This window comes from Pelophylax lessonae (genome assembly GCF_965119305.1).
Source record: "Pelophylax lessonae genome assembly, chromosome: 4".
In the NCBI taxonomy this organism is placed as follows: domain Eukaryota; kingdom Metazoa; phylum Chordata; class Amphibia; order Anura; family Ranidae; genus Pelophylax; species Pelophylax lessonae.
In genome coordinates, this window is record NC_138771.1 from 146,782,982 (window position 1) to 146,806,824 (window position 23,843).

General features: G+C 41.7%; 1 protein-coding gene across 1 annotated transcript; it reads right to left on the reverse strand.

Annotated features, from left to right (window-relative positions):
- Positions 1–1,755: 1,755 nt before the first annotated feature.
- OPN1SW (opsin 1, short wave sensitive) lies at positions 1,756–23,558 on the reverse strand (the record flags this gene model as incomplete). Its single annotated transcript, XM_082255539.1, has 5 exons — positions 1,756–2,003; positions 8,239–8,478; positions 13,928–14,093; positions 18,662–18,830; positions 23,213–23,558. 5 exons carry the CDS (start codon positions 23,556–23,558, stop codon positions 1,875–1,877), a joined length of 1,050 nt encoding a protein of 349 aa, XP_082111665.1. The 3' UTR covers positions 1,756–1,874.
- Between the last annotated feature and the right edge of the window lie 285 nt (positions 23,559–23,843).

Consider the following 23,843-nt stretch of genomic DNA (forward strand, 5'->3'; position numbering starts at 1 on the left):
AAACCGAAATGCATCACAGGTGATATCATTTGCTGCTCAGCAATTTCAGTATCCCCAAAGTAATACTTAACCACTTTACCACTAGAGGATTTTGCTGTCTTACGTCTGAGCCACTTTTTGCGATTCGGCACTGTGCGACTTTAACTGACAATTGCGCAGTCGTGCGACGTCATACCCAAACTAAATTTACGTCCTTTTTTTTCCACAAACAGAGCTTTCATTTGGTGGTATTTGATCACCTGTGCGATTTTTACTGTTTGCACTATAAACAAAAAAAGAGCGTAAATTTTGAAAAAATAACAATATTTTTCACATTTTTTTATATGAAATTCCCCCCAAAAAAAATGTAAAAATCAAATTTTTTTTAAATTTTTGGCCAATTTGTTTTATGCTACATATGTTTGGTAAAAAAAATCGCAAAAAGCGTATTTTGATTGGTTTGCGCAAAAGTTGTTGCGTTTACTAACTAAGGGAAAGATTTCTGTCATTTTTGGTGTTTTGTTTTTTTAACGAGTAATGGCGGCGATCTGCGATTTTTTTTTTGCGGGACTGCGACATTGTGGCGGACAGATCGGACCCCTGACTGACATTTTTGACACTTTTGGGGGTACCAGTGACATTACTACAGTAATCAGTGCTATATATATGCACTGTTACTGTAAAAATGACACTGGCAGGAAAGGGGTTAATTTTATTGGAGAGGAAGGGGTTAATGTATGCCTGGTGCTTACTAACGTGTGTGGGGGGAGGTGACTGTGTGACACAAGTACAGATCCAGGGTTCAGCTATGCTGAACTCTGCAATCTGACCCTGCCTGTCACTTAGGAGATCCGCCCGCTTTGTTCACACAAGCAGGCGGATCTCCACACTCGATTCCCCGACGATCGGGGAAGAGCAGCGGCGATCGCCGCTGCTCCTCCCCTGGCCCGACTCCCGCTGTGACTGAACACAGAGAGAGAAGGGGGATTGTCTGGCGACGTAGGTCTACGTCGCCAGACGATAACCAACCACTTTGCCGCAGTAGTGCTCGAGTGAGCAGACGGCAAGTGGTTAAAGACTGGCCTGTTAGTGTGCCCTGAGGACCAGAGTTGAGAAACACTGATCTAGGTCATGAGCATCAGGTTAATTTTTGGTGCCCTCCCTGTGGTCATCTTGGGAGGTTCTCATAATTGGTAGTAGACTCAGCCTGATCCAGTTCATATTCATGCCTTGGGTCTTCAGATGGCTCCTGGGCTACACCATGTCCCCAGTTCCCTCACTGGACCCGTTAGGTAGGTGTTGCCATTTTTCCCACCCATCAGTTGGACTATTTATGGTTGTTCCAACAATATTTAAATTCCAGAATCTCTATGTGGATGAGAGAGAAAATAGAATTTCCTTTTCTAGGAGTTTATTGAAGTACACAGATCATATCCCGCTATTAATGGTACTGATTGGCACCTCTTGGAGCTGCGTTGCCACAAAACTGAGACATGCTGAGAGTAGGAGGGGTTACTTTGTTTTCTAGCGTCAAATCATGTAGGTAGTAGCATAACCCAACAGTGTCTGAATTCTCGCGACCCTCAATGGATGCCAAGAGTTTAAACTTCTGTTACTGCAGTCTAGTGTGCCACAGAAAGTATTGGTAAAAATTCTGTTAAAATGGGTAATGGCTGCTGTTTGACTACATTTTTGCAGTTCCTTTTTTGCCTCTTTTTCTACATATAATACCACAGACATTTCTTGTTTTATATTAATATCATTAGACACATTTTAGAAGATGCAACTGAGAATGGTTTTACTGTGACACCACTTTAAAACAAGTTACAGTGAAACATAGAAGCAACTATCTGTCTTAGGAGTTTGTTAATAAAAAAAAAAAAAAAAAAATGTTGCTAGCTGGCAGATGGGCTGACCTGGCTGTGGGATACAGTAGAAACTTCAGTTTTTTGGCTGGTGCTAGACAGTGTGGAATCATCGGTCATAGGTCTACCACATGCTGTCTCCATGATACATCCACGGAACTGGGTGTAAAAGAGAGAATGAATATGTTAACCTGAAAATGTATTCTTTTTTACATTTATATTCACATCAGGATATATTGTTTTTATCTAATATGACAGGATTTTTTTTTTACTTACTGCAAAAGTTGTTCCTTGGAGATATATAGATATATATGAAACACATGCAAAAGCAATCGTAAGAGTGATCATAAGACAGAGGGCAGGGCCCATGTAAGTCCCTTAATGAACAATTCGAAAATGATTTTATTTAATGGGAAGTCAAAAATCTTGTTTTCTTAATTGTAAACAGCCAGAGGGAATTCTGAAAAGTATAGGATATCCAAAAGCAGCACAGCAAGCAAACAATTAAAACGCCCTCAAACAACCAGGTAAAAATGAGTTTGCCTGAAGGACCCTACAGCCAAAGCTTGCATTGGCCTGAACATCCACCTACTAAAACTTAGGCTAGGTTCCCATCTGTGCATTGTGCTTGAAGTGCGTTTTACATGCGCTGTAGGTGCATTACCATTGAACACTTTTTAATCTGCACTGTATTGAAAGTGCATCAAAGATGCAGGATTTTTTTAAAGGATAAGTTCATCTTTTAAAACAAAAAGATAAATGCGCACCTTTTTGCAAGTAAAAAAAAAAATGTTGATTTATTATCATATTATATATATATATATATATAGATAGATAGATAGATAGATAGATAGATAGATAGATAGATAGATAGATAGATAGATAGATAGATAGATAGATATATTATGATAATATCATGTAAGCCTGTAAAGCACATGTGATCAGCAGATCAGGGTGCAATCTCAGGCTCCTGGAGACTGTCAGTGTAGCTGTCTATCCATACCTCGTATGGGCAGGCAGTTCCTGAATGACAGGAAGGTTCAATTAACTACCTAGAGCACTCAATAGTGCCCTGGTAGTTCATTGAGAACTATAAGCTGTCTGCCACAATGGCTGACGATAGTTGTAGTACTAGTACTATTCACAGAACTCTGTAAATGTATGATGTTGCCAGGTGGGCAGAGCCCTTTTTTTTTTTTAAATAGTGACAGTGTGTGCAGGGAGAAGATACCCGGTCCCCTGTCACAACGATAGATGGGGGGCTGCTAGTTTAATAACATGTTACCCCCTAAATATGGGTGTAACATGTTACTACAGGTAAACATCCTTTAACACACTGCACCTAAAGTGAGATTAAAGTGTGCAGATGCAAACATAGAACCGGGTGGCAGCCTTGCAAATCTGGTAAACGAATGAAACTTAAAAGTGAACAACCTGATCTAGTAAAATGTGTCTTGACAGGAAAACGTGGAACTTTATCCTTAGGCCTTGAATACATCTTTTATATACATATTTTGTCTTTTACAAACTTTTAGACATTGCTGAGCAAGAGGCAGCTTGACCCTTACAAAGGACCCTAAGAAATGACAAAAAGAGTCAGAGACCTGGGACAAACAAAAGGAACTCTTCTAATTGCCATAGGAAGAGGGTATTCCAGCTTGAGCTAGAGCATTTTTCTGGGGTAAAAGGGTAATATTTCTCTTAGTGAAATCCTTAATAAAGTTGCCCAGGGAAGTATCAAAGAGTCATTCAACATCAGACATGCACATTTTAGCTAGAGAGCTGTCTGCAAATGTACAGAGTTCTGGCAAATGTCAATGACAGCAATAGCAGGTAGTAGAACAGGGTCTGCTAGGGAAAAGGGTAAGGATGGCAAGGATTTTCAACCTTTTATTGACTGGGTCTCTAAATATCAGAATGTCTTCAACAGGAACAGTCAGGGTTTTGTTAAGAAAATAAATAGATGGGTTCAACACGGGAAGGATCCACTTCTTAACAAATGTCTCATGAACAGCTGGACAGCAATATGCTTGGCAGAACTGAGTGTCCAATGTCACATTTTAGGCTGGTCCAACATCTTCTCCATGGCTGGATCCAGATATGGCCACTAAAGTAAAGTTGAGGGTCAGCCAATACAGAAAACTTCAAAGGGAGCTTTCTTGGCTCTGCAGTGAATGAAGGCATTTGATTGAAGAAAAAAAAATGGTTGCAGATTTTCTCAAAGTGGAAAAGACACCCATTCTCCTAGGGGCATTAGCAAGAAACTGAAGCATGATGCAAGTGGGAGGGATTATTTTCTGTTGCCCGTGTCTCATTCTCTGTAGGTAGTAGTATAACCCATACGTTTCAGAATTCCTTCCAACCCTGTGTCCCCTAATGAATGATTGGGAACTACTTTTATATCAGATTGGTTCCATACTACAAACTTTCACACATCTGGCAGTGCCATCTATCTTATACCCAGGGTCGCCATCAGGGTAGTACAGGCAATACACTTGTAAGGGTCCCGATTAGGGTTGCCACCTCATCCCTTTAATCCAGAACACATATTAATAACACAGGTTCTGAGGCTGATATAATGCACATAAGGCACCAAGTGAGTTTAATTACCACCTTAATCAGCCACAGAACCTGTGTAATTAATGTGTGTCCTAGTTTAAAGGGATGAGGTGGCAAGCCTAGTCCCGAGCGTCTCAAGGGGAACAGCTAGCCTGCACCCCCTACAGCAGCATATGAAATTAAACTGTTAGCACTTGACACTTAGACCTGCAGGAACCTGCTAGCTCGTGTGGTGACCGCAATAGAGAATGAAACACAAGAGGCTCCTGAAGTTGCTCATTCCTCCTCCCTGTTCGTTTCCCCCGCCCGCAGGTGGTCCAGCACTCGCTTCACTTCCTTTCCTGCTAAGGCGAAGCCTGCTGCTGCTAGGTTACTGATTGGTAATCTGATTGGACAGGACTTGGGGAGAATTTGTGGTCAGCTTTTCAGTGGTGGGAGTGGACCCAGCCCTCTCAGGTGCATGCAAATGCGAGAGAGCAGCATGGAGGATAAGTTACTGTGCGTGTGCAGCGGCGTGCTGCTGTGCTGTAGATTCACTTTGTTGACTCACTTTATTTAATCTACTCAGATGGGACACCTGACAAGCTGGCATGATAGAGTTGCATTGTAAAAATGGATGGGAATGATTCTGGGTGGGAATGAGAGTTACACTGTGGAGAGGCTCTTCACTGTGTAACTCTCATCCCCACCCAGAGTCATCCTCATCCATTTTCACAATGCAACTCCATCATCCCCACCCAGAATCATCCATCCCTCTCCACAATATATCCCCATCCCCGCCCAGAATTATCCATTACTCCTCTCTACAATGTATTCCCACCCAGAATCATCCATCCCTCTCCACAATATATCCCCATCTCCGCCCAGAATTATCCATCCCTCCTCTCTACAATGTATCCCCACCTAGAATCATCCTTTCCTCTCCACAATATATCCCCACCCCCAACCCAGAATCATCCATCCCTCCAGGAGAAGGATGGATGATTCTGGGCGGGGATGGGGATACATTGTAGAGAGGAGGGATGGATGATTCTGGGCGGAGATGGGGGATACATTGTAGGGAGGAGGGATTGATTCTGGGCGGGAATGAGGATACATTTTAGAGAGGAGGAATGGATAATTCTGAGCTGGGATGAGGAAACATTGTAGAGAGGAAGGATGGATAATTCTGGGCGGGGATGGGGATACATTACAGAGAGGGATAAGGATTATGGTATTACAATGCAGACTCAGTGGGATGGCAAGCGGGCGGATTCTGGGGGGCTGTGTAAGTGGCCCCAAAATTTCTGATGGCTACTCTGCTTATATCGCAGTAAACTTTCACATACCAACAACTTTAGAAAAAATTAAGCACAGTAAGCAAGAAAATGTGAAAGTCACATACAAACAAATTTTCAGGTAAAATGTGCAATAATAATTCAAATTTGTATGTGTTGAAACAACATTATTCTATTTGACCCTTTTGGTGCCAGACATTATTGTTGCCTATATACCCAGCTAAAATTGCATAGGGTCACTTACATTTTAACTCACTAGTAAATCCAAACTGCATACCTAACTATTTTATTTTTATTATTATATTATTCCATCCCACTTTGTTTCTCCCTGCATTTCTAGGCACAACAGATGAGCTTTAAAAGCGCAAGGTGCCTATTAACCACTTAAGGACCAGGCCTATTTCTAACATTTTGTTGTTTACAAGTTAAAATCAGTATTTTTTGCTAGAAAATTACTTAGAACCCCCAAAACATTATATATATATATATATATATATATATATATATATATATATATATATACTTTTTTTTTTTTTTTTTAGCAGAGACCCTAGAGAATAAAATGGAGATCCTTGGAGATCCTTGCAATACTTTGTCATACTGTATTTGTGTGCAGCAGTACACTCTTTTTAAATTAAAAAATAAGAAAGTCGTAAAGTTAGCCCAATTTTTTCTATAATGTGAAAGATAATGTTATGCCGAGTAAATTGATACCTAACATGTCATGCTTCAAAATTGCTCATGGTCATGGAATGGCAACAAACTTTGGTACTTAAAAATCTCTATAGGCGATGTAAAAATTTCTACAGGTTACCAGTTTAGAGTTACAGAGGAGGTCTAGGGCTAGAATAATTGCACTTGCTTTAAGTAGTTTGTACATTGTTTACATATGTGGGCGCAACTTGCGTATGCGTTTGCTTCTGTGCACGAGCTCGAAGGAATGGGGAGCTTTAAAAAAATTTTTATTATACTTTTTATTTTTACACTGTCCCTTTAAAAAAAAAAAATTGATCACTTTTATTCCTATTACAAGGAATGTAAACATCCCTTGTAATAGAAATAATCATGACAGGTTCTCTTTAATGCTAGATCTGGGGGGTCAAAAAGACCTCAGATCTCACATTTACACACAAAAGCAATAAAATTGCATTTATTTTTTTTCACAGGAGCCTACAGAACATTACACCTGGGATCAGTGGATCGTGTGTATAATGTCAGGTGGCCCCTGCACACTCTTTCATCATACCTCTCTTTGGGCTGTCAGTGTCAGAGCTGTAGGAAGTGTGAATGGACTACAACTGTGCTAATTATGATATTTGCATTTCATTGAAACTACAAGTCTGTCTGCTGTGGGGGTGGTTTCAATAATGACAGCAGCTTCAGGGGAGAGGAACCCCCACCCGCTGTCACAGAGAAGGAGGGGCTAAGGAGAAGGGGCTGTGCTTGAAAAAAAAAAATAAACCTTCAACCTGCAATGTTCATCTGCTGTGCTCTGCAGATGAACACTGCAGGCTGAAGGTTTATTTTTTTCTTCAATGAAGACTCCAGCCTTCATGTGCTCACTATGTGGTATATTTATAAAATATTCAGAAAGCTATTTATCCTATGAGAATGCCTGTGTTCATTCTGTGCAAATTGGGGCAAACTGTAGTGTTATTAGGCTTTTTTCTCTCCGTGTTGAATGTTATTTCTTAAAAAAATAGTGTGGTTTGGGAAAATAATGCATCTTGGCCACTAGATGGAACCGACAATTATAGTAAATATTTTCTATGATCATTAGCTCCACCTATTAATCATATTGTAGTAATTTCCCAAGCCACGCAATTCCGTATGAAGAAACATTGGACCTGGAAAGAAAATAACCTAGTAACATATAATCTTGCCCCAAATTGCACAGAGCAAATGTACATGCAGTTTCACAGGACGAATAGCTCTGCCATTAAAAAAAAAAATACACTCCTATGTCATAACTAGCATAGGGATCCCATGATCAGAAACAATTCTGATTGGTTTCCAATGATCACTGAGGACCCGAGCTGTCCGCAACATCTAGGATTGCAAGCCAGCAGCCATGCACAGTGTCAGCTGCTGACTCTTGAAGAGGACATGTATCCCCAGTACAGGATACATTGTGCTGAGGAATATTAATAAACCAATGGCAAGTGTTAACAGGCTAATGATGGCTGAACAGCTGTAGGAAATAAAATCACTTAACTTTTGGCTTTGGTGCCAAGGAAGGAAAGTCAAACCCTAGAGAGGGATATATTTACATTAGACTAGTGTTCCTATCTGCAACTTCAGCTAAATTATTTTTCTTCAGCATGGAATTAGAAAGGGTTTCAAAAGAGTTGGTTTGCTCTCTGTGTCCAGTTGGGCAAATTTCCCTTGACTTCTGTACTGGTGCCAGTGGCTCAGAAGGACAGGAAGTGCTTGAAATTCTCTCTAATAGGGACAAACTGGGGAAACCCTAAACCTCCTAATGGAGGCACAGACGACAATAAAAACCTGGTACCTTCAGCACTCACATCCAAAATAAACACGTGATGTCACAGCGTTACCTGTTTGTTCATGAAGGTGTATATGATGGGATTGTAGACACAGGCGCTCTTGGAAAAAAAAGCAGGGATGGTTACAAATCGCAAGTCCAGTCCATGGTTTCGATTAGTAATCATATACATTGCCATAGCTGCATAGGGAACATAACACAGACAGAAGGATCCAATCATAACTATGACCATACGGGAAACTTCCTTCTCAGCCTTTTGGGTACTGGCTGATTCTTGTTGCTGTGCTGCAACCTGTAAATGTAGAGAAAAAGGTCTCAGGGTAGGAACATAATGGAAATGTGGCTATATTTCAATTAGTTATATATCAGAGATCTCTGCTAGGTATCATTGTCAGAATTACTGCCTTGGCCTCTCCCCTTCCTCCACAGTTCCAGAGCAGCAGAACCTGTACAATGAGATATACCCTCTGGTTTTCTGGTTCAATCATTTTTATTCATTTAAAACAGAATAACAAGAAAAAGCACCCAGTCTGCCCACGCAGGGGCTAGGACTGGCAACATGGGTATAGACAGGCTTACACAGTATGAACAAAAAAAGAGAAGAACATCCTCCATAGTCAATCGTTGATAAACCTAAATACGGAACAAAAAAAGGTTCAGGGAAGATCCCCTTTAGCTGGTGGTGTAAACCAGGCCTTGTGAAGTTCCATACAACATTGAAATTTGTCCTGGGCACGTATAAAAAGCGGGCACAGGGTCCCGACAAGAAAGGAAGAACACAAAAAAAGAGACAAGAAAGAGGAGAGGAGGTGAGGTAAGAGAGGCTGTGGAAGACAGGGACTCACGATCATCCAGCCAGGCCACACTAGTTGGGGGGGGGGAGCAGGAAAGGCTTATGCCAATCAGGGTTCCCAAATTTGTATTAACTTGGCGTGAGAGTTATTAAGAATACTGGACATTTGTTCATTGAGCATCATAGTCGTCGAACAGTCTCTTACTCCCAGAGAATTTTGTTCCTCACAGTCTGAGAGCCCTTCAGGTCCTTTTTTGCAAACTCCAAGTGGGTGTTAATGCATTTTGCATGGAGGAGAGGCTTCCATCTAGCCACATTGCCATAAATGCCAGGTCAGTGAAGGGCTGCATGGGTTGTCCTTCTGGAACTTTGTTCCATCTAGTTTTTGGTCCACTCTTTTACTAAGGCCCTTCCCCCCCGATTGTTCAGCTTGGACAGGTGACCAGCTCTTGTAAGAGTTCTGGTTGTGCCAATCTTCTTCCATTTCAGAATTATGGAGGCCACTCTTTCAGTGCAGTTTTTTTTTTTTTTTTACAGCTTTCCCAAGATCTGTGCCTTGCAATTATCCATGTCTCTGACCTCTGCAAGCAGTTCCTTTGACCTCATGGCTTTTGCTCTGACACAGTATGCATTGTCAGCTGTGAGACCTTTTATAGAGAGGTGTGTGCCGTTCCAAATCATGTCCAATCAATTTACATAATTTACCACAGGTTGGCTCCAATCAAGGTGTAGAAACATCACAGCAACAATCAGGAGAAATGGGAGGCACCTGAGCTAAATTTCAAGTGTTTTTGTAAGGGGTCTCAATCAGGGATAGACAGATTATCGGAGGCCGATATGCAGCCTAATATATGCGATATGCGGGACTTAGCAGCCTAAGTCCTGGGGCTCCATACTACAGGGGAGCATGAACCTGTAATGGTAACACCAGCATGGTGGTGAGGTAAGGGCTTATCCGGGTGATCCTGCAGGCTTGAGGACAGAAAAAAAAATGACGTGGGGGGGCAACTATTTATTTTATAGAGTTAAAGTGGTCCTGTGGGTTGGTTGTGGGCGAAGCAACCAACCATGTGTATGCTGCCATGGAGGCCCCAGGAAAAAAAAGAATTTACACAACTGTAATATGAAATAAAGTAATTGGGGGCACGGGTGCGCTGCTATGGTGAGCTAGCTAGTAATTAGAACAATATTTTAAAAAGTAAAGGGGATCTGAACACTGTACCTCCAAGGTTTGAAAAGGGTTTACGTGAGAAATTTACCTGGCGTAAAATGAATTCACATACCTTAGATAAATCACATAGAAAACAGGGCTCGTCCGGGATTTGAACCCGGGACCTCTCGCACCCTAAGCGAGAATCATACCCCTAGACCAACGAGCCAGATGGTGGATTTCTGTTTTTATTTAGTAAATTCAATTTATTGAGTTTTTTAAAAAAAAAATATTATAAAACTAATCAGTATGGCACCACTGTCAAAACATCTTGCAAGAAAACTGATGTTCTCCATATTACCAAACAGATCATCAGCTACAAATGGAGGCAAGATGCAATATTCAATATCCACATCAGCAATGGGCATTCATATATGTAAGCTCAGGTCTTTTTCACAAACAATGCCTGAAAAATCAATAAATAATTGGTAATCCAGAAGATTTCCAATGTAAAACAAGTATTTTACTAACATAGAACAGTAATATACAAAGTAATGTTCTGATTGCCCTTCTCCTGGGCCAAGGATTCCATATGAACCAATAGGCAGAATGATATATCATGAGGTACTCAGACAGTCCTTTCCTCAAACACAATTTAGAGAATCTGTGACCAGTATATCTCTATTACAGGGTACATCCAAAATGTATGGATGAAATCTGCATTTATACAGGAGCATCTCCAACATGCACTGGTATGGTCAGCTGAGAATTTACCAAGGCTAGCTGGTGTATGGTAGTATCTCTGAATAATTTTAACTTTTTAATCCTATCTCTAGCATTGATAAAACAAATATTCCTATAAATCATCCTAGTCATCATTATCTAAGGTTTGCAGGTCTAGGGTCCATGCATCCCTACATATAACTAAGCCTTGTGACGTTGGTCGTTGCAAAGTTTTATCCAGCTTTGAATGGTCTTTAGATAAAGCCTCCTCTTGCCACAGTACTACCATGCTAGTGGAAAATAAATGGAATGAGGCAAAAGTCAAACTGGAAAGACCAAGCATGTCGTAATTGGATATTTTAGAAAGGATACCAGTTGAGGAGGATTTCCTTAGCTTTTACTACATGAAATGAAGAGAATTCACCATCAAAAAACAAATCCTTTAAGACCCTAATTCCCCCTGACACCCAGAATGCAGGGTCCCGGAATTGAAAGAAGTGGTGGAGATTTGGATTGTTCCACAGAGGAATATGGGGTGACCAGCGGTTCGTGTTGGCTAAAGGGAACAGCCAAGTCTTATGCCATGCCCTAACGGTGGCTCTCATAGTACGGGTGAGTTGATATAGGGAGCAGCCATCTCAATATTGAAGGAATTGTAGCACTTCATATGATCCCAGAAAAGCAGCCTCCACCACAACTAATGCTTTATCCATCTGTAACATAAATCAGGTATTTGTATGTATCCGTTTTCCATCTAGGAAATACTGGTAAAGGTTTGGTACAGCCAAGCCTCCAAAATCTGTGGGCTGTTTCAGAGTGAGCAGACTATGTTTTGGTGCTCTATTACTCCATTGAAAGAAAGAAATCAAACCATTGAGCTGTTTGAACAAGGATAGGAGATCCAGACGGGCGTTTCTGAGAACATATAGGAAGACTGAAAAAAGTTAAATTTTTATTAGGTTAACCTTGCCAGCTAGAGATAGGAGAAGAGATTTCCAAGTTTGAAATCTAGACTTTACTAGTTGCAAAGAAGCATAAAGTTCAAAGGTACAAAGTCTGCAACTTTTTTAGTCACTGAAACACCAAGGTCACGCGCTGAAGAGGTAATAACCTATCTCTGCTCTTCACAGGCAGCACAGGGTCAAGGGGAAGTATTTGAGACTTGCCCCAGTTAACTAAGGTTTGAGAAGTACTTGTCTAAAGTCAACAGAGCAGCCTTTAAAGAAAGGTCCAGGTCTTGCAAAAACAGGAGCATTGCATCTGCATACCATGCCACCAATTCTCCCAGTTTATTGGGCACTAGGCCTTGGGGTTACTACAGAGGACTATCTCAATGGATGATGATAGAGGACAGCTCTGGCAAGTGTGGTTACATTTTAATCCAACTGTTTATTAATTTTCAGGAAAAAGGTCTTATATTTATAAATAAATTCCCCCTCCCCATTCACACACATGCAAACATCTCTCTGAATACTGCACCTAAGTAAAGGAAAAGGAATTGGCAGCACTCCAGGTTGAGTCAAAATCCAGATTTATTGACTGGACATCCAAATATGACAATCGTGACAAGGTAGACGCGTTTCACACACTGACTGTGTGCTTAATCATTAATTATTAAGCACACAGTCAGTGTGTGAAACGCGTCTACCTTGTCACGATTGTCATATTTGGATGTCCAGTCAATAAATCTGGATTTTGACTCAACCTGGAGTACTGCCAATTCCTTTTCCTTTATCAAGTTTTCACGGAGGCGAGCCGGGGCATGCACCAGTGTGAGTCATCAGGCAATTACACCACCTTGAGCAGTGAGTTCTTGTCTCTTCAACTGCACCTAAGTGCTTCCGACTTCGACTTCCCCAAACCAGCAATCTTTCCTCTAGTGAGGACCAGCTCGGTTCCTCTTTATACTGCACATGCGCTGAAACCCCATTCATTCTTAGGGCCCCTAATGGCCTCCAGCATCCAGTGGTCCCTTTAAGTACAGTGCATAGAAATATTATGCAATATTGTGAAATATCCAACAGATTATTATATATGTCTCTTCATACATATTTCCTTACCAGATTGATTGGCCCAATCTGGAGGAAATTTTGCTAAATTGAAGAGGAAAGTTAGTATTATTCTGGTGGGCTGCACTCAGAGGGATTAGGGAATAACTTCACTGATTAAGTTCTTCTTTAAAGTATGGCTCACTTAAAAACCAGGTGAGATTTTTCATAAACATTTTACAAAGATTTCACTTCATTTACTGTCTATGTCATAATATTTCAATAGGAGTAGAGAATGTGGAGTAAATCTGCAAGAGGGACACAGGCAATAAAAATAACTTTTTGGGTAGTGTAGGGAAAGAACAGGGCCCCCTGTGTCTCCATCACTCACTTTCGGTCTTGATGACAACACCAGGACAGGAAGTAAAGCCCCGTACACACGCGTCGAAAATTGGCAGGGTATTTTCGGCCAACGTCCGATCTGCCGATTTTCGGCTTGTTAGTACGATGCTTCCAACAACCAACTCCGACTTTTTGGCCGAAAAAAATCTGGTGTGCAGACTATAAAATTTTTGTTGGCCGTCAACACAACGGCCGATTTTCGTGCAGTCAGTACAGATTTCGACAAGGAAAAATCTGATGAGCAAGCCTAGGCATGCTCAGTGAAGAAAAAACACAAAGAAAACAAACCAACACATGACATCACTTCTGAAGTAGAATTTTGTTGGCTGAGAAAATTCATGTGCAGTCTAGGCACATTCCAACCAACAAAACACAACTTGGACAAAAGTCGGACGATCGGTCGGCCGATAATCGTTGTGTGTGTACGAGGCTTAAGTCAAAATCTTCAAAAGGCTACAGCAATATGATATGACATTATGTCCACTATTAAAAAAAGTGGTAAAACTTTCATGCAAATCATTTAATGAGAAAACATAAACACATGCAAAGGTCTGTTCTCCATAGTACAGTATTATGTTACGGATGTTTTTGCAGGGGTTAGAAAAATAGAAAATATCTAAAGGAAAAAAAAAAAACATAATAAATCAGATTAATTGCAAGCCTTCCATATTTGTCCCGCACTCACCGCCCGCAGTGCTCCCAACAGTCTTGCATAAGAGTAACAGATCAGACTCAGAGGGATAATAAAGCAGAACACAAATATGAACCACGTGTAATATTCACTGCGATATTTTGTACCAACAGTATACCAATCAGGGCCACAGGAACATTGCAAACCTTCTGGGATATACCTGAATAAGAAAAGTGGCAAAAAAAAAATGTAAATAGCAATTCAAAACAAGTTAAAGCATTCAGTGAGATGAAACAATATCCTACAATATAGTAACTATGCACAAGAAAGACATTCACTCAGTTTACCCTTATATGAGCTCTGTGTAATACACTGTAGAATCAAATCTAATGGGTGGCTGAGAAACTCCTTACTGCTGGCGATTATTTATTTTTTGTCTCAATCTTTGTGAGCGCAAGAGGCAGCAAGGAAGGTTATTAAATTGCAGACAAAGGGAGTAGGATGTACTGCTGCGATAAAGCAAGGTCTGGATGGAAAACTGAACTACTAAACAGGTGGGATTATCTCACTGTAAAAATCTCAAGAGTCAATATTCGATATTGACAGCAGTTTCCCTTTAAGCGCCCATTCACATCGACACATGGTGCAGGAAACCCGCATAGTGCATGCATTACTTTTGGTGCAATCCAGTGTGATTTTAGCTCATTCAAAGCAACAGGATGAAAGGGGCAGTCCCCCTGTCAGAAACACAACAGCTCAGCGAAGATATCACTATACTAAAGGCCCGTACACACGATAAGAAAACCTATAGGGAAAATTCGTCCGACGACCGATCTGCCGATTTTCAGATTGTTAGTATGGTGCTTTCAACAGCCGACTCCGACTTTTCGGCTGACAAAATCCTGATGTGCAGGCTATATAATTTTTGTCGTCCGTCAAAACAACGTCCGATCTTCGTCTCATTAGTACAGATTTCAAAGGAAAAAAATCTTAAGAGCAAGACTAGGCATGCTCAGAAACAAAAGAACACATACAAAACAATCCAACACATGACATCACTTCTGAAGTAGAATTCTGTCGTATGGGAAAATTCGTATGAAAATAACCTCTTCACTTTCCACATCAGACTAACATGCCACAAAAAACTGACGACAGATCGTTCGATAATCTGATCGTGTGTACGGGGCTTAGCATTGCATAGTTGGCACAGAGACCTCCTTGCATGCTCCTAAGTTTTTTTTGTGTACCAGGCACTGGGCAGGCCATACATGGGTTGAAAGAAAAATAAAATGGCTTGATTCCCCCATCAACACAGTTAGTGTTAATGGGGGAATCCCTCCCGCAACGCTATTGTGTTTTGCCAGCGGGGAGTGCGGGAAGCCTTCCCCTCCGGCAAAATACAGTGATCGCTGCTGGCAAAAATAGCCACCGACAGTGACTGTGCAATAAAAAAACAACAGGCTGGTTATACCGAATTAGATCGATGGATCGACTTCAGTACAACCAGCCTGCCAATAGATGGATCGAATTTTGGCTGGTTCCTGCTGAACCGGCCAAATTTCGGTCCATCTACGGGCAGGCTGGAGAGGGGATTTCCTTCACATTGGAAAGATATTCTCATTTCCTGTTGAGTCTTCAGCAAAGGAAGTAAAATATCCCTAATGAGACACAAATACAAAACAATTATCAATTTTAATTTTTAAAAATGAAAAAAAAAAAGTTTTGGGTTCAAATATACCAGTGGACAGGAAAACATACCTGCAGTTTTTTGGTGTAAAGGAAACCTTACTTAGCATGATGTCTACATAGAGCCCTGTGTATTTCCATTTGGAAATGTGAATTCTCTCTAATTTTATTAGCTGCATCAATGTTCTTTAGAAAATATTGTATTAGAAGCAGCCAGTTAGGGGAGGAGGGGGGGGGGGGGGGGGGGAGTAAAACAGGCAGTTTAGCTCCCTCCCCTCCAAGACGCAAAGGCAGACATATGGGGGGGGGGGGTATACACAAGCCATGGCCACAATGGTTTGCATCATAGCATGGCAAAAATGATACAGCCCCCCGATCACTTTCAGTGTATGGCCATGCGAGGACTGTGTTTGCCTGCATGGGGAAGCACAGGTGTTCCATATATCCCTGTGCAGGCAGTCACATTCTTGTCAATAGGGACACAGCAGCAGACAGTGAACACTTGGGGCTGTACACCCGTCTGGCTGTCTGTCACATTGATTGCAGGGTAGCAACACTGGAGATCCGAATGCCATCAAAGCACCAGCCCGGGTGAAGACAGAGCTGGGTGTCTTCACCCAAAGCTGTTTCCTAAAAGTCAGAGGCAACAGTATTTGAAGCTGGTGACTTTTAATTAAAAAAAATGACTATACTTCCTCTTTAGGGACACCCATATTAATTAGGCCATTGGAAACAATAGTACTGTAGTTGTCAAAAACCAGAGATGCGAGCCTTAAAGGATAAGTTCACCTTTTTAAAAAAAATAATAAACGCACATTTTTTTGCAGGTAATAAAAATGTGCATTTATTATTTTTTGTTGGAAAGTATTGCACCAGCGATCAGCAGATCACTGATGCCATGCAGGTCTCCTGCCCACAGTGTATGGGCTTACCTGTACATCCCATACGGGTAAGCCAATACTCCCTAACAGGAACACTCAATTAATTGCCATGGCGCTTCACAGCACCATGGAAGTTCATTGAGAACTACAAGCTGACAGCCACTAAGGATTTTGGGGCTTGCAGTTCGTTCAGACACAAAGAGCTGTGTGTCTGAATGACGCGGCTGTGTGGGTGGAGCCCCGCGCTGCTCTGAAATAGTGGCAGAAGTACAGAAACTTCTCCCTGTACTGCTGCCACAGGGAGGGGGAAAAGCGGGCAGCGGTTGCAGCAGTGGGAACATGTTACAGGTTCCACCCTAAAATCGGGTGGAACCTGTAACATGTTCCCAAAGGGGAACTTATCCTTGAGATAATCAGATGAAAAATAACGCTTTCAGAGCGATCGTCCAATAATCTGATTGTTAGGAAACAGCTTTCAAGAGACAATCACGACAGTTCATTCAAAATATCTGAAGAGACAAGCACTAAAAATGTTCCCGTACGATAACAGAAAGAACTATTTCCGTGTAATTAGTATGGTATTTGTACGGAAAAAAGTGTGACTTATGCCTCGTACACACGCATCGATTATTGGCCGGGAATTTTCAGCCAACGTCCGATCGGCCGATTTTCGGCTTGTTAGTATGATGCTTTCGACAACCCACTCCGACTTTTCGGCCGAATAAAATCTGGCTTGCAGGCTATAAAATTTTTGTTGGCCGTCAACACAACGCCCGATTTTCCGTCAGTCAGTACAGATTTCGGCAGACAAAAATCTGATGAGCAAGACTGGGCATGCTCAGAGAAGAAAAAACACACGGAAAGTAAACCAGCACATGACATCACTTCTGAAGTAGATTTTTGTTGGCCGAGAAAATTTGTGTGCAGTCTAGGCACATTCCAACCAACCATATAAGAAAAAATTTACTTTTATGGCACTACAACAGCTCTCAAAAGCTAATTTTAAATATTTTATTGAATATATAAAATGTATAATTTATCATCTATTTACTATAGATTTTCCTGTAAGTACAGCCAGGATCACTGGCATAGGTTGTAGAATGTATAAATAATGAGTATGCAAATGGACATTGATTGTGCCCTTTATTTACATTCAGAAATATCTATAGTTTTTTATGAACTAAGTCCCTGAAAAAGTGCAGGCTGTGCGAAACATGTCGAGCTGAACCCCAAAAACTGGATATCATCACCCCATTGTTGGTCACTCTTGGACAGTTTATAGTAGGATTTTGTATCCGTATGCTACATACTATATGTAATTCAAACCACATGATTGATGGTATATTTCAGTGTTAGGAGATTGCTACATGTCTAGCCTATTGCTACAAAAAGTTTTTTAAATGATACATTTTGTATGTTCAATAAAATATCTATTTTTTTAAATTACCTTTTGAGAGTTGTTGTGCCATAAAACTCATTTTTTTTCCTTATCCCCATTCTACAACCTGTTAACATCTGAGCGACTAGGAATCATGGGCAGAATTGCATGATTCTGCCTCCGTTTCCAGATTGCGCAAAAATCGCAGCAAGAAGTGCAGAGCGTGTTTGGGAGCCATTAATTCTTAATGACACCCCAAATGTGATAAGAAAGTGGGCATTTTGTTGTGTAACCATGCGTCCTGTCACGCGGTTCAAAAATGCACCAAAGTCGCCTCCAAGAATGGAACCAGAGCTACTTCGATTCGCTTTTGAAGCGGAGGGCAGCCCACTCATTTGAACAGTGTCACTCCAAAACCGCGGGGAAAAACATCTGTACGAAAGACACAATGCTTCTGCGTCATTTGAAATGAATGGGGCCATCATAATAGACAGTGTCGGTTTGTAAATGTGTTTGTAAAAACGAATTTGTATGCAGTTATTTGGTCTATCTGGAGCTGTGATTTTGTAGGCGGCAATAGGAAAAAATAATGGGTAAGGCACTGCTGAGATTCGAACTCAGGATCTCCTGTTTACTAGACAGGCGCTTTAACCAACTAAGCCACAGCGCCCCACATGCTGTAACCGGCTCTATAGAGCCTCCCACCATTGCTCAATAGAAATGAGAGCTGCTGTGCTCACAATGTGATTTACAAAGTCTGATTCCGTGTACTATGCAACCTGCCAGTTCATGCATCAATGCCGTGTAGGTGAAATACTAATATAAGACCAAATACTGACTTACCTACTCCACCCAAAGAAAGGGGGTACTGACACTGCGATCCCAATCATCCAGGTACTCAGCACTACCGCCAAGGCGTGCTTAGAGGTGAAAGTGAAGGTCCCCATGGGTTTGCAGATAACAATATACCTCTCGAAGGCCAGGAAGGCCAGAGACCAGCCTGTGACTAAACCTAGAGGAAGAAGAAGTGGAAATGAGGAATAACAGCAGAGTAGTCATAACCAGCCAGACACAGCATTGTCCCCCAATGTCACCTCACACACACCTTCTCCTCTGCATTGTCCCCCAATGTCACCTCACACACACCTTGCCCCTCAGATACACACACTTTCCCCTCAGATACACACACCTTGCCCTTCATTCTGTGGTGAAGGCAATATTAAGGAGATTAGTGTCTGCTATTCTGTGTGAAAATAACATTTTTCAGCAATATCCTCTCATAATAATAATAATAATAATAATAAAAAAGTAAAATGTAAGAACGTTTGTGTTCACTGAAGAGGAACAGGCACCTATGTACAGCCACCAAAGCATGTTTTGCGTGTCTTTAGCCTTCATGTACATGGGACGTTTGAAAACCTCTCCTGAACGCTTGCAGCCAATAACCGACGGTTAAAAACTGTATTTAGCCCGATTGCACTTCATTTATTGCTACAACACTGGTGATACATATTTTTTGATAGCCACATCGTTATCCTTTTGCAAGCGTTTTTTTGCGCATTATGGTTAAAAACGTCCGTTTTGCCATGTTTACATGCTGCGTTTACCGGCGTTTGCGTTTAGAAGCGTTTTTACTTTGTAAAATGGTCAGAAATATATCCCCATTGAAAACACCTATAAACGAAACGCTTATAAACCCAAGTTACTGCATTTAGACGCGTTTGCGCGCCGTTACAAGCATTTCCAATAAACTTCCGTCTGAACGCATTTTTTTGCTTTAAAAAAATGCCACTATACCCAACTGCCTCTAAACGACTTTAAACCTCTCAGTGTCCATGGACAGATAATATAACAGAGGAGAGTTCAAGGGCTGCTGATAAAAGCGTCCAACTGCTCCTAAACGTCCATTTATCAGCAGTGTACATGAGGCCTTAGGACCCTATTCATTGAGAAATACCAACTGATTGAAGTAAAATTCCGCATGTGAGATTTTTAAGAAATGTAACTTCAGGCAACGCTTTGGTGTAAGTGGTTTAGGGCCCATTCCACCACCCCCTATTCCTAAAATGTTTGGGACGCCTGCCTTTACATGCACATAAACTTTAATGGCATCCCAGTCTTAGTCCGTAGGGTTCAATATTGAGTTGGCCCACCCTTTGCAACTATAACAGCTTCAACTCTTCTGGGAAGACTGTCTACAAGGTTTAGGAGTGTGTCTATGGGAATGTTTGACCATTCTTCCAGAATCGCATTTGTGAGGTCAGGCACTGATGTTGGACAAGAAGGCCTGACTCACAGTCTCAGCTCTAATTCATCCCAAAGGTGTTCTATCGGGTTGAGGTCAGGACTCTGTGCAGGCCAGTCAACTTCCTCCACCCCAAACTCGCTCATCCATGTCTTTATGGACCTTGCTTTGTGCACTGGTCCAAATCATTTGGTGGAGCGGGGATTATGGTGTGGGGTTGTTTTTCGGGGGTTGGGCTTAGCCCCTTAGTTCCAGTGAAGGGAACTCTTAAGGCGTCAGCAAACCAAGACATTTTGGACAATTTCATGCTCCCAACTTTGTGGGAACAGTTTGGGGTTGTTCCTTCCTGTTCCAACATGACTGCGCACCAATGCACAAAGCAAGGTCCATAAAGACATGGATGAGTGAGTTTGGGGTGGAGGAACTTGACTGGCCTGACCTCAACCCGATAGAACACCTGTGGGATGAATTAGAGCGAAGACTACTCAGTGCATAAAGTTAAATGAAATATCTATGTGTGGTATTTCATTAAAGTAAAAAAAACAAAATATATATATAAACAGTTTGATACATTTGTAACAAAGCATTATACCCCTCCTTTACAGCTTAATGTGGTCCTGCTGGTATTAATTGGCTCTCAGGCCTCTTTCACATAGGTGATCTGATCAGGTTCCATGTTCATTTTTTCAGGCGGACCTGATCGGAAGGTCCATGCCTTAAAGCGGAGTTCCACCCTAAAATTAAACTTACCTCCATCTTCATGGCCCGGGTCACCTGAAAAACAAATGGATAATCGCAATTTTTTTTTTTTTTACTTACCTGGTTTAGAAGAAAATATACTTACCTTACTTCCTCTTCCTCCCCTCGGCGGCCACGGCGATTCGTCACTTCCTGGCTTGCAATGATTCCTGGGAGCTGAACGTCATCGCTCACAGGAATCAATGCGCCTGCACTGGCTCCGACGTTAGTTCTGGTGCAGGCGCCATAATACCTTGCTAAACAGCTTCTGGGCATGCCCAGAAGCTGTGCAGGGATGACGCTGCAGAACCGGAAGTGACGGCGGGCCGGTGCAGTGCATCGTGGGACCGAAGAAGATGGAAGAGGACACAGAAGAGGATTGCGCTGGCTTCAAGCTGCCCACACCTGAGATGGCAGCGCTGGACAATACATTTTCAAGGTAAGTATTTCTTCTAAAAGGTAGGTGCAACCCGGGACAGATCAGAGGCTATCCATTGTGGAATGCACTAGCCCTGACTGTCCCGGGGGTATTTTTATTAAAAAAGCTTTCCCAGGGTGGAACTCCACTTTAATATGGACAGGCAAGTGAAAGCAGAAGGGAATTTGACCCATGTTGTTTAGGCAGATCGGATTGGAGGATAGTTGGATGTAAACAGAAAGCGAAGTCCATTTACTCCTGGCAGCTGATAGAGCAGAGCTCTGATGTCATGCAGGCCATGTACGGGTAAGCCAATACTAGCTGATAGGAAGACTTAATGAACTACCATGATGCTTCACAGCAGGGGGGGGGGGGGCAACTAGAGCCCTAGAGTTCCTTCAGAGGTAGCTGGAGATTCCCTTAGCTGTGAGCGGATTGAACTCCCATTTAATGGTTCCAGCATAGTTCCAGAGTCAATGCCTCTTGGCAGAGTCAGCAGCATGATACCATCTTTTTAGCTACCTGTAAGAAGGCATTCTTCTCACTGAACACCAATGTAAGGGAAGGGGAAATTTTTCCACTGACAACTGGTTTTAGTAAGGGTTTCCTGACCCTGAGATCTAAAAATCAATTCAAGGGTAGTGAGTGATGGCTAACCTTGGCACCCCGGATAGTTTGGAACTACATTTCCCATGATGCTTGTGCACTCTGCAGTATAGTTGAGCATCATGGGAAATGTAGTTCCAAAACATATGGGGTGCCAAGGTCCGCCATTACTGCTCTAGGGTAAAAAAGTTGAGAGAGGCTGAACTGTAGGCTGACTTAAAAAGCATGGGACATTAAAACGCTAGTAAAGCCCCGTACACACGTACTGATTGTCGGCCGTAAATGTTTGGCCAACGTCCGATCGGCCGATTGTCGGCTTGTTAGTATGATGCTTCCGACAACAGACTGCGACTTTTCGGCCGAACAAAATCTGGTGTGCATGCTATAAAATTTTTGTTGGCCAACAAAGAACGGCCGATTGTTCGTCAGTCAATACAGATTTCGGCTGACAAAAATGTGGTGATCAAGACTGGGCATGCTCAGTGAAGAAAAAACACACGAAAAGTAAACCAGAACATGACATCACTTCTGAAGTTGGTTGTTGTTGGCCGACAAAATTCGTGTGCAGTCTTAAGCACTTTTCAACCAACAAAACAGCACCGGACAAAAGGTCGGCCGACAATCGGTACGTGTGTACGGGGCTTAAGTAAACCTACAGAATGTGACACATAGCAACCTTGGGCAATAACAAAAGCAGATTTATTTTATTCTCACTCCTTCCGCAAGCTGTCAAATAAACAATGAACTACACATTCATTAAATAACAACAATGCTAAATGAAGTTAGTCAAAGTTACATGGATTAAAAGTGATTGATGAAAATTAAAGTTGTAAATTTCTGAGCAACAGAAAGAGACTGGAAAGTCTTGAACAAATATGGCTGTATAAGACGGTTACTACTACAACTCAGATATTGAAACTTAAAACCAGCAAGACTTTTTGAAACGAAGCAAAACAACATTTTAAAATACATCTGAAGCCCTTTTCCATTTTGGATGGAGTAGGAGAGCCATCTTTTTTTGCCATCTGTGTCTCATAAGGAGGTCTTCCCTTCACTTCCTGCCCTGTATACCCAACAGGAAGTGGAAGTATATCTTTCTAATGTGAGGGATATCCCATCTTAGACTATTGTCACTTGAACAAATGTCCCTATTTGAAGCTTTTCCCTCAATTCTAGTTACGGTGGCAACTCCAGATTTTGGATTTAGCCTCCTAACTTTCATTTCTGGTGACAGTTATGATCAGGACAATTAGAGAGAGCAAATCACCTTAATGCGGACACAGACAGCATTTACAACCCACCAACCACTCAATCCACATGTACAATAAGGTTTTTCCTTTAGTTATACTTTAATTTTAGATTTTAGGTCACAATATTTCTGTCTTACCTGCAAGTGTACCCACAAAAGCCTCAATAGCACAAAACGCCTTCCCAAAAAAAAAGTAGCCTTGCCAACTGTTTACAAAAACTACAAAAATGGAAAAGAGGCATATGAGAAGGCCACCCACTGAGATGTTTACTAGGATGTAGTTGAGTGGTTGCCGAAGTTTCTTGTATTTCACCGTCACCACCAATACAATGGCATTTAGTGGCGTGCCAATAATAAAGACTAGACCCATAAAAATTGCCTGGAGGGTGAAGGCCCATCTTGGTGCAATATGGTACTGAGGACCATCCCATGGCAATACATCGGACACATTCTTAAAGAGGTAGAAGTCTTCGTCACCCAACATTCCTCCCTTTCTGTGTACAAACAAACCTCTGTCCCTGGGTCACCCTCACGTTCCATTATATAGGGCCTTTTCTCATTGCAATCCTTTTAAGTACTCATCAGGATCAGCCAGTAATCTTACTCACAAAAGATTTATGGATGTTCTTAACATGGTGGATGTAGAATCACAGATAATGAGCACTGGAGGGGGAGATTAGGACACGGAAAAACAAGTCTGAGTAGGGTAAACCTTTCCTACTCAAGTCATAGAATTCAGTTATTACATAGTACATTAATATTGTGAATG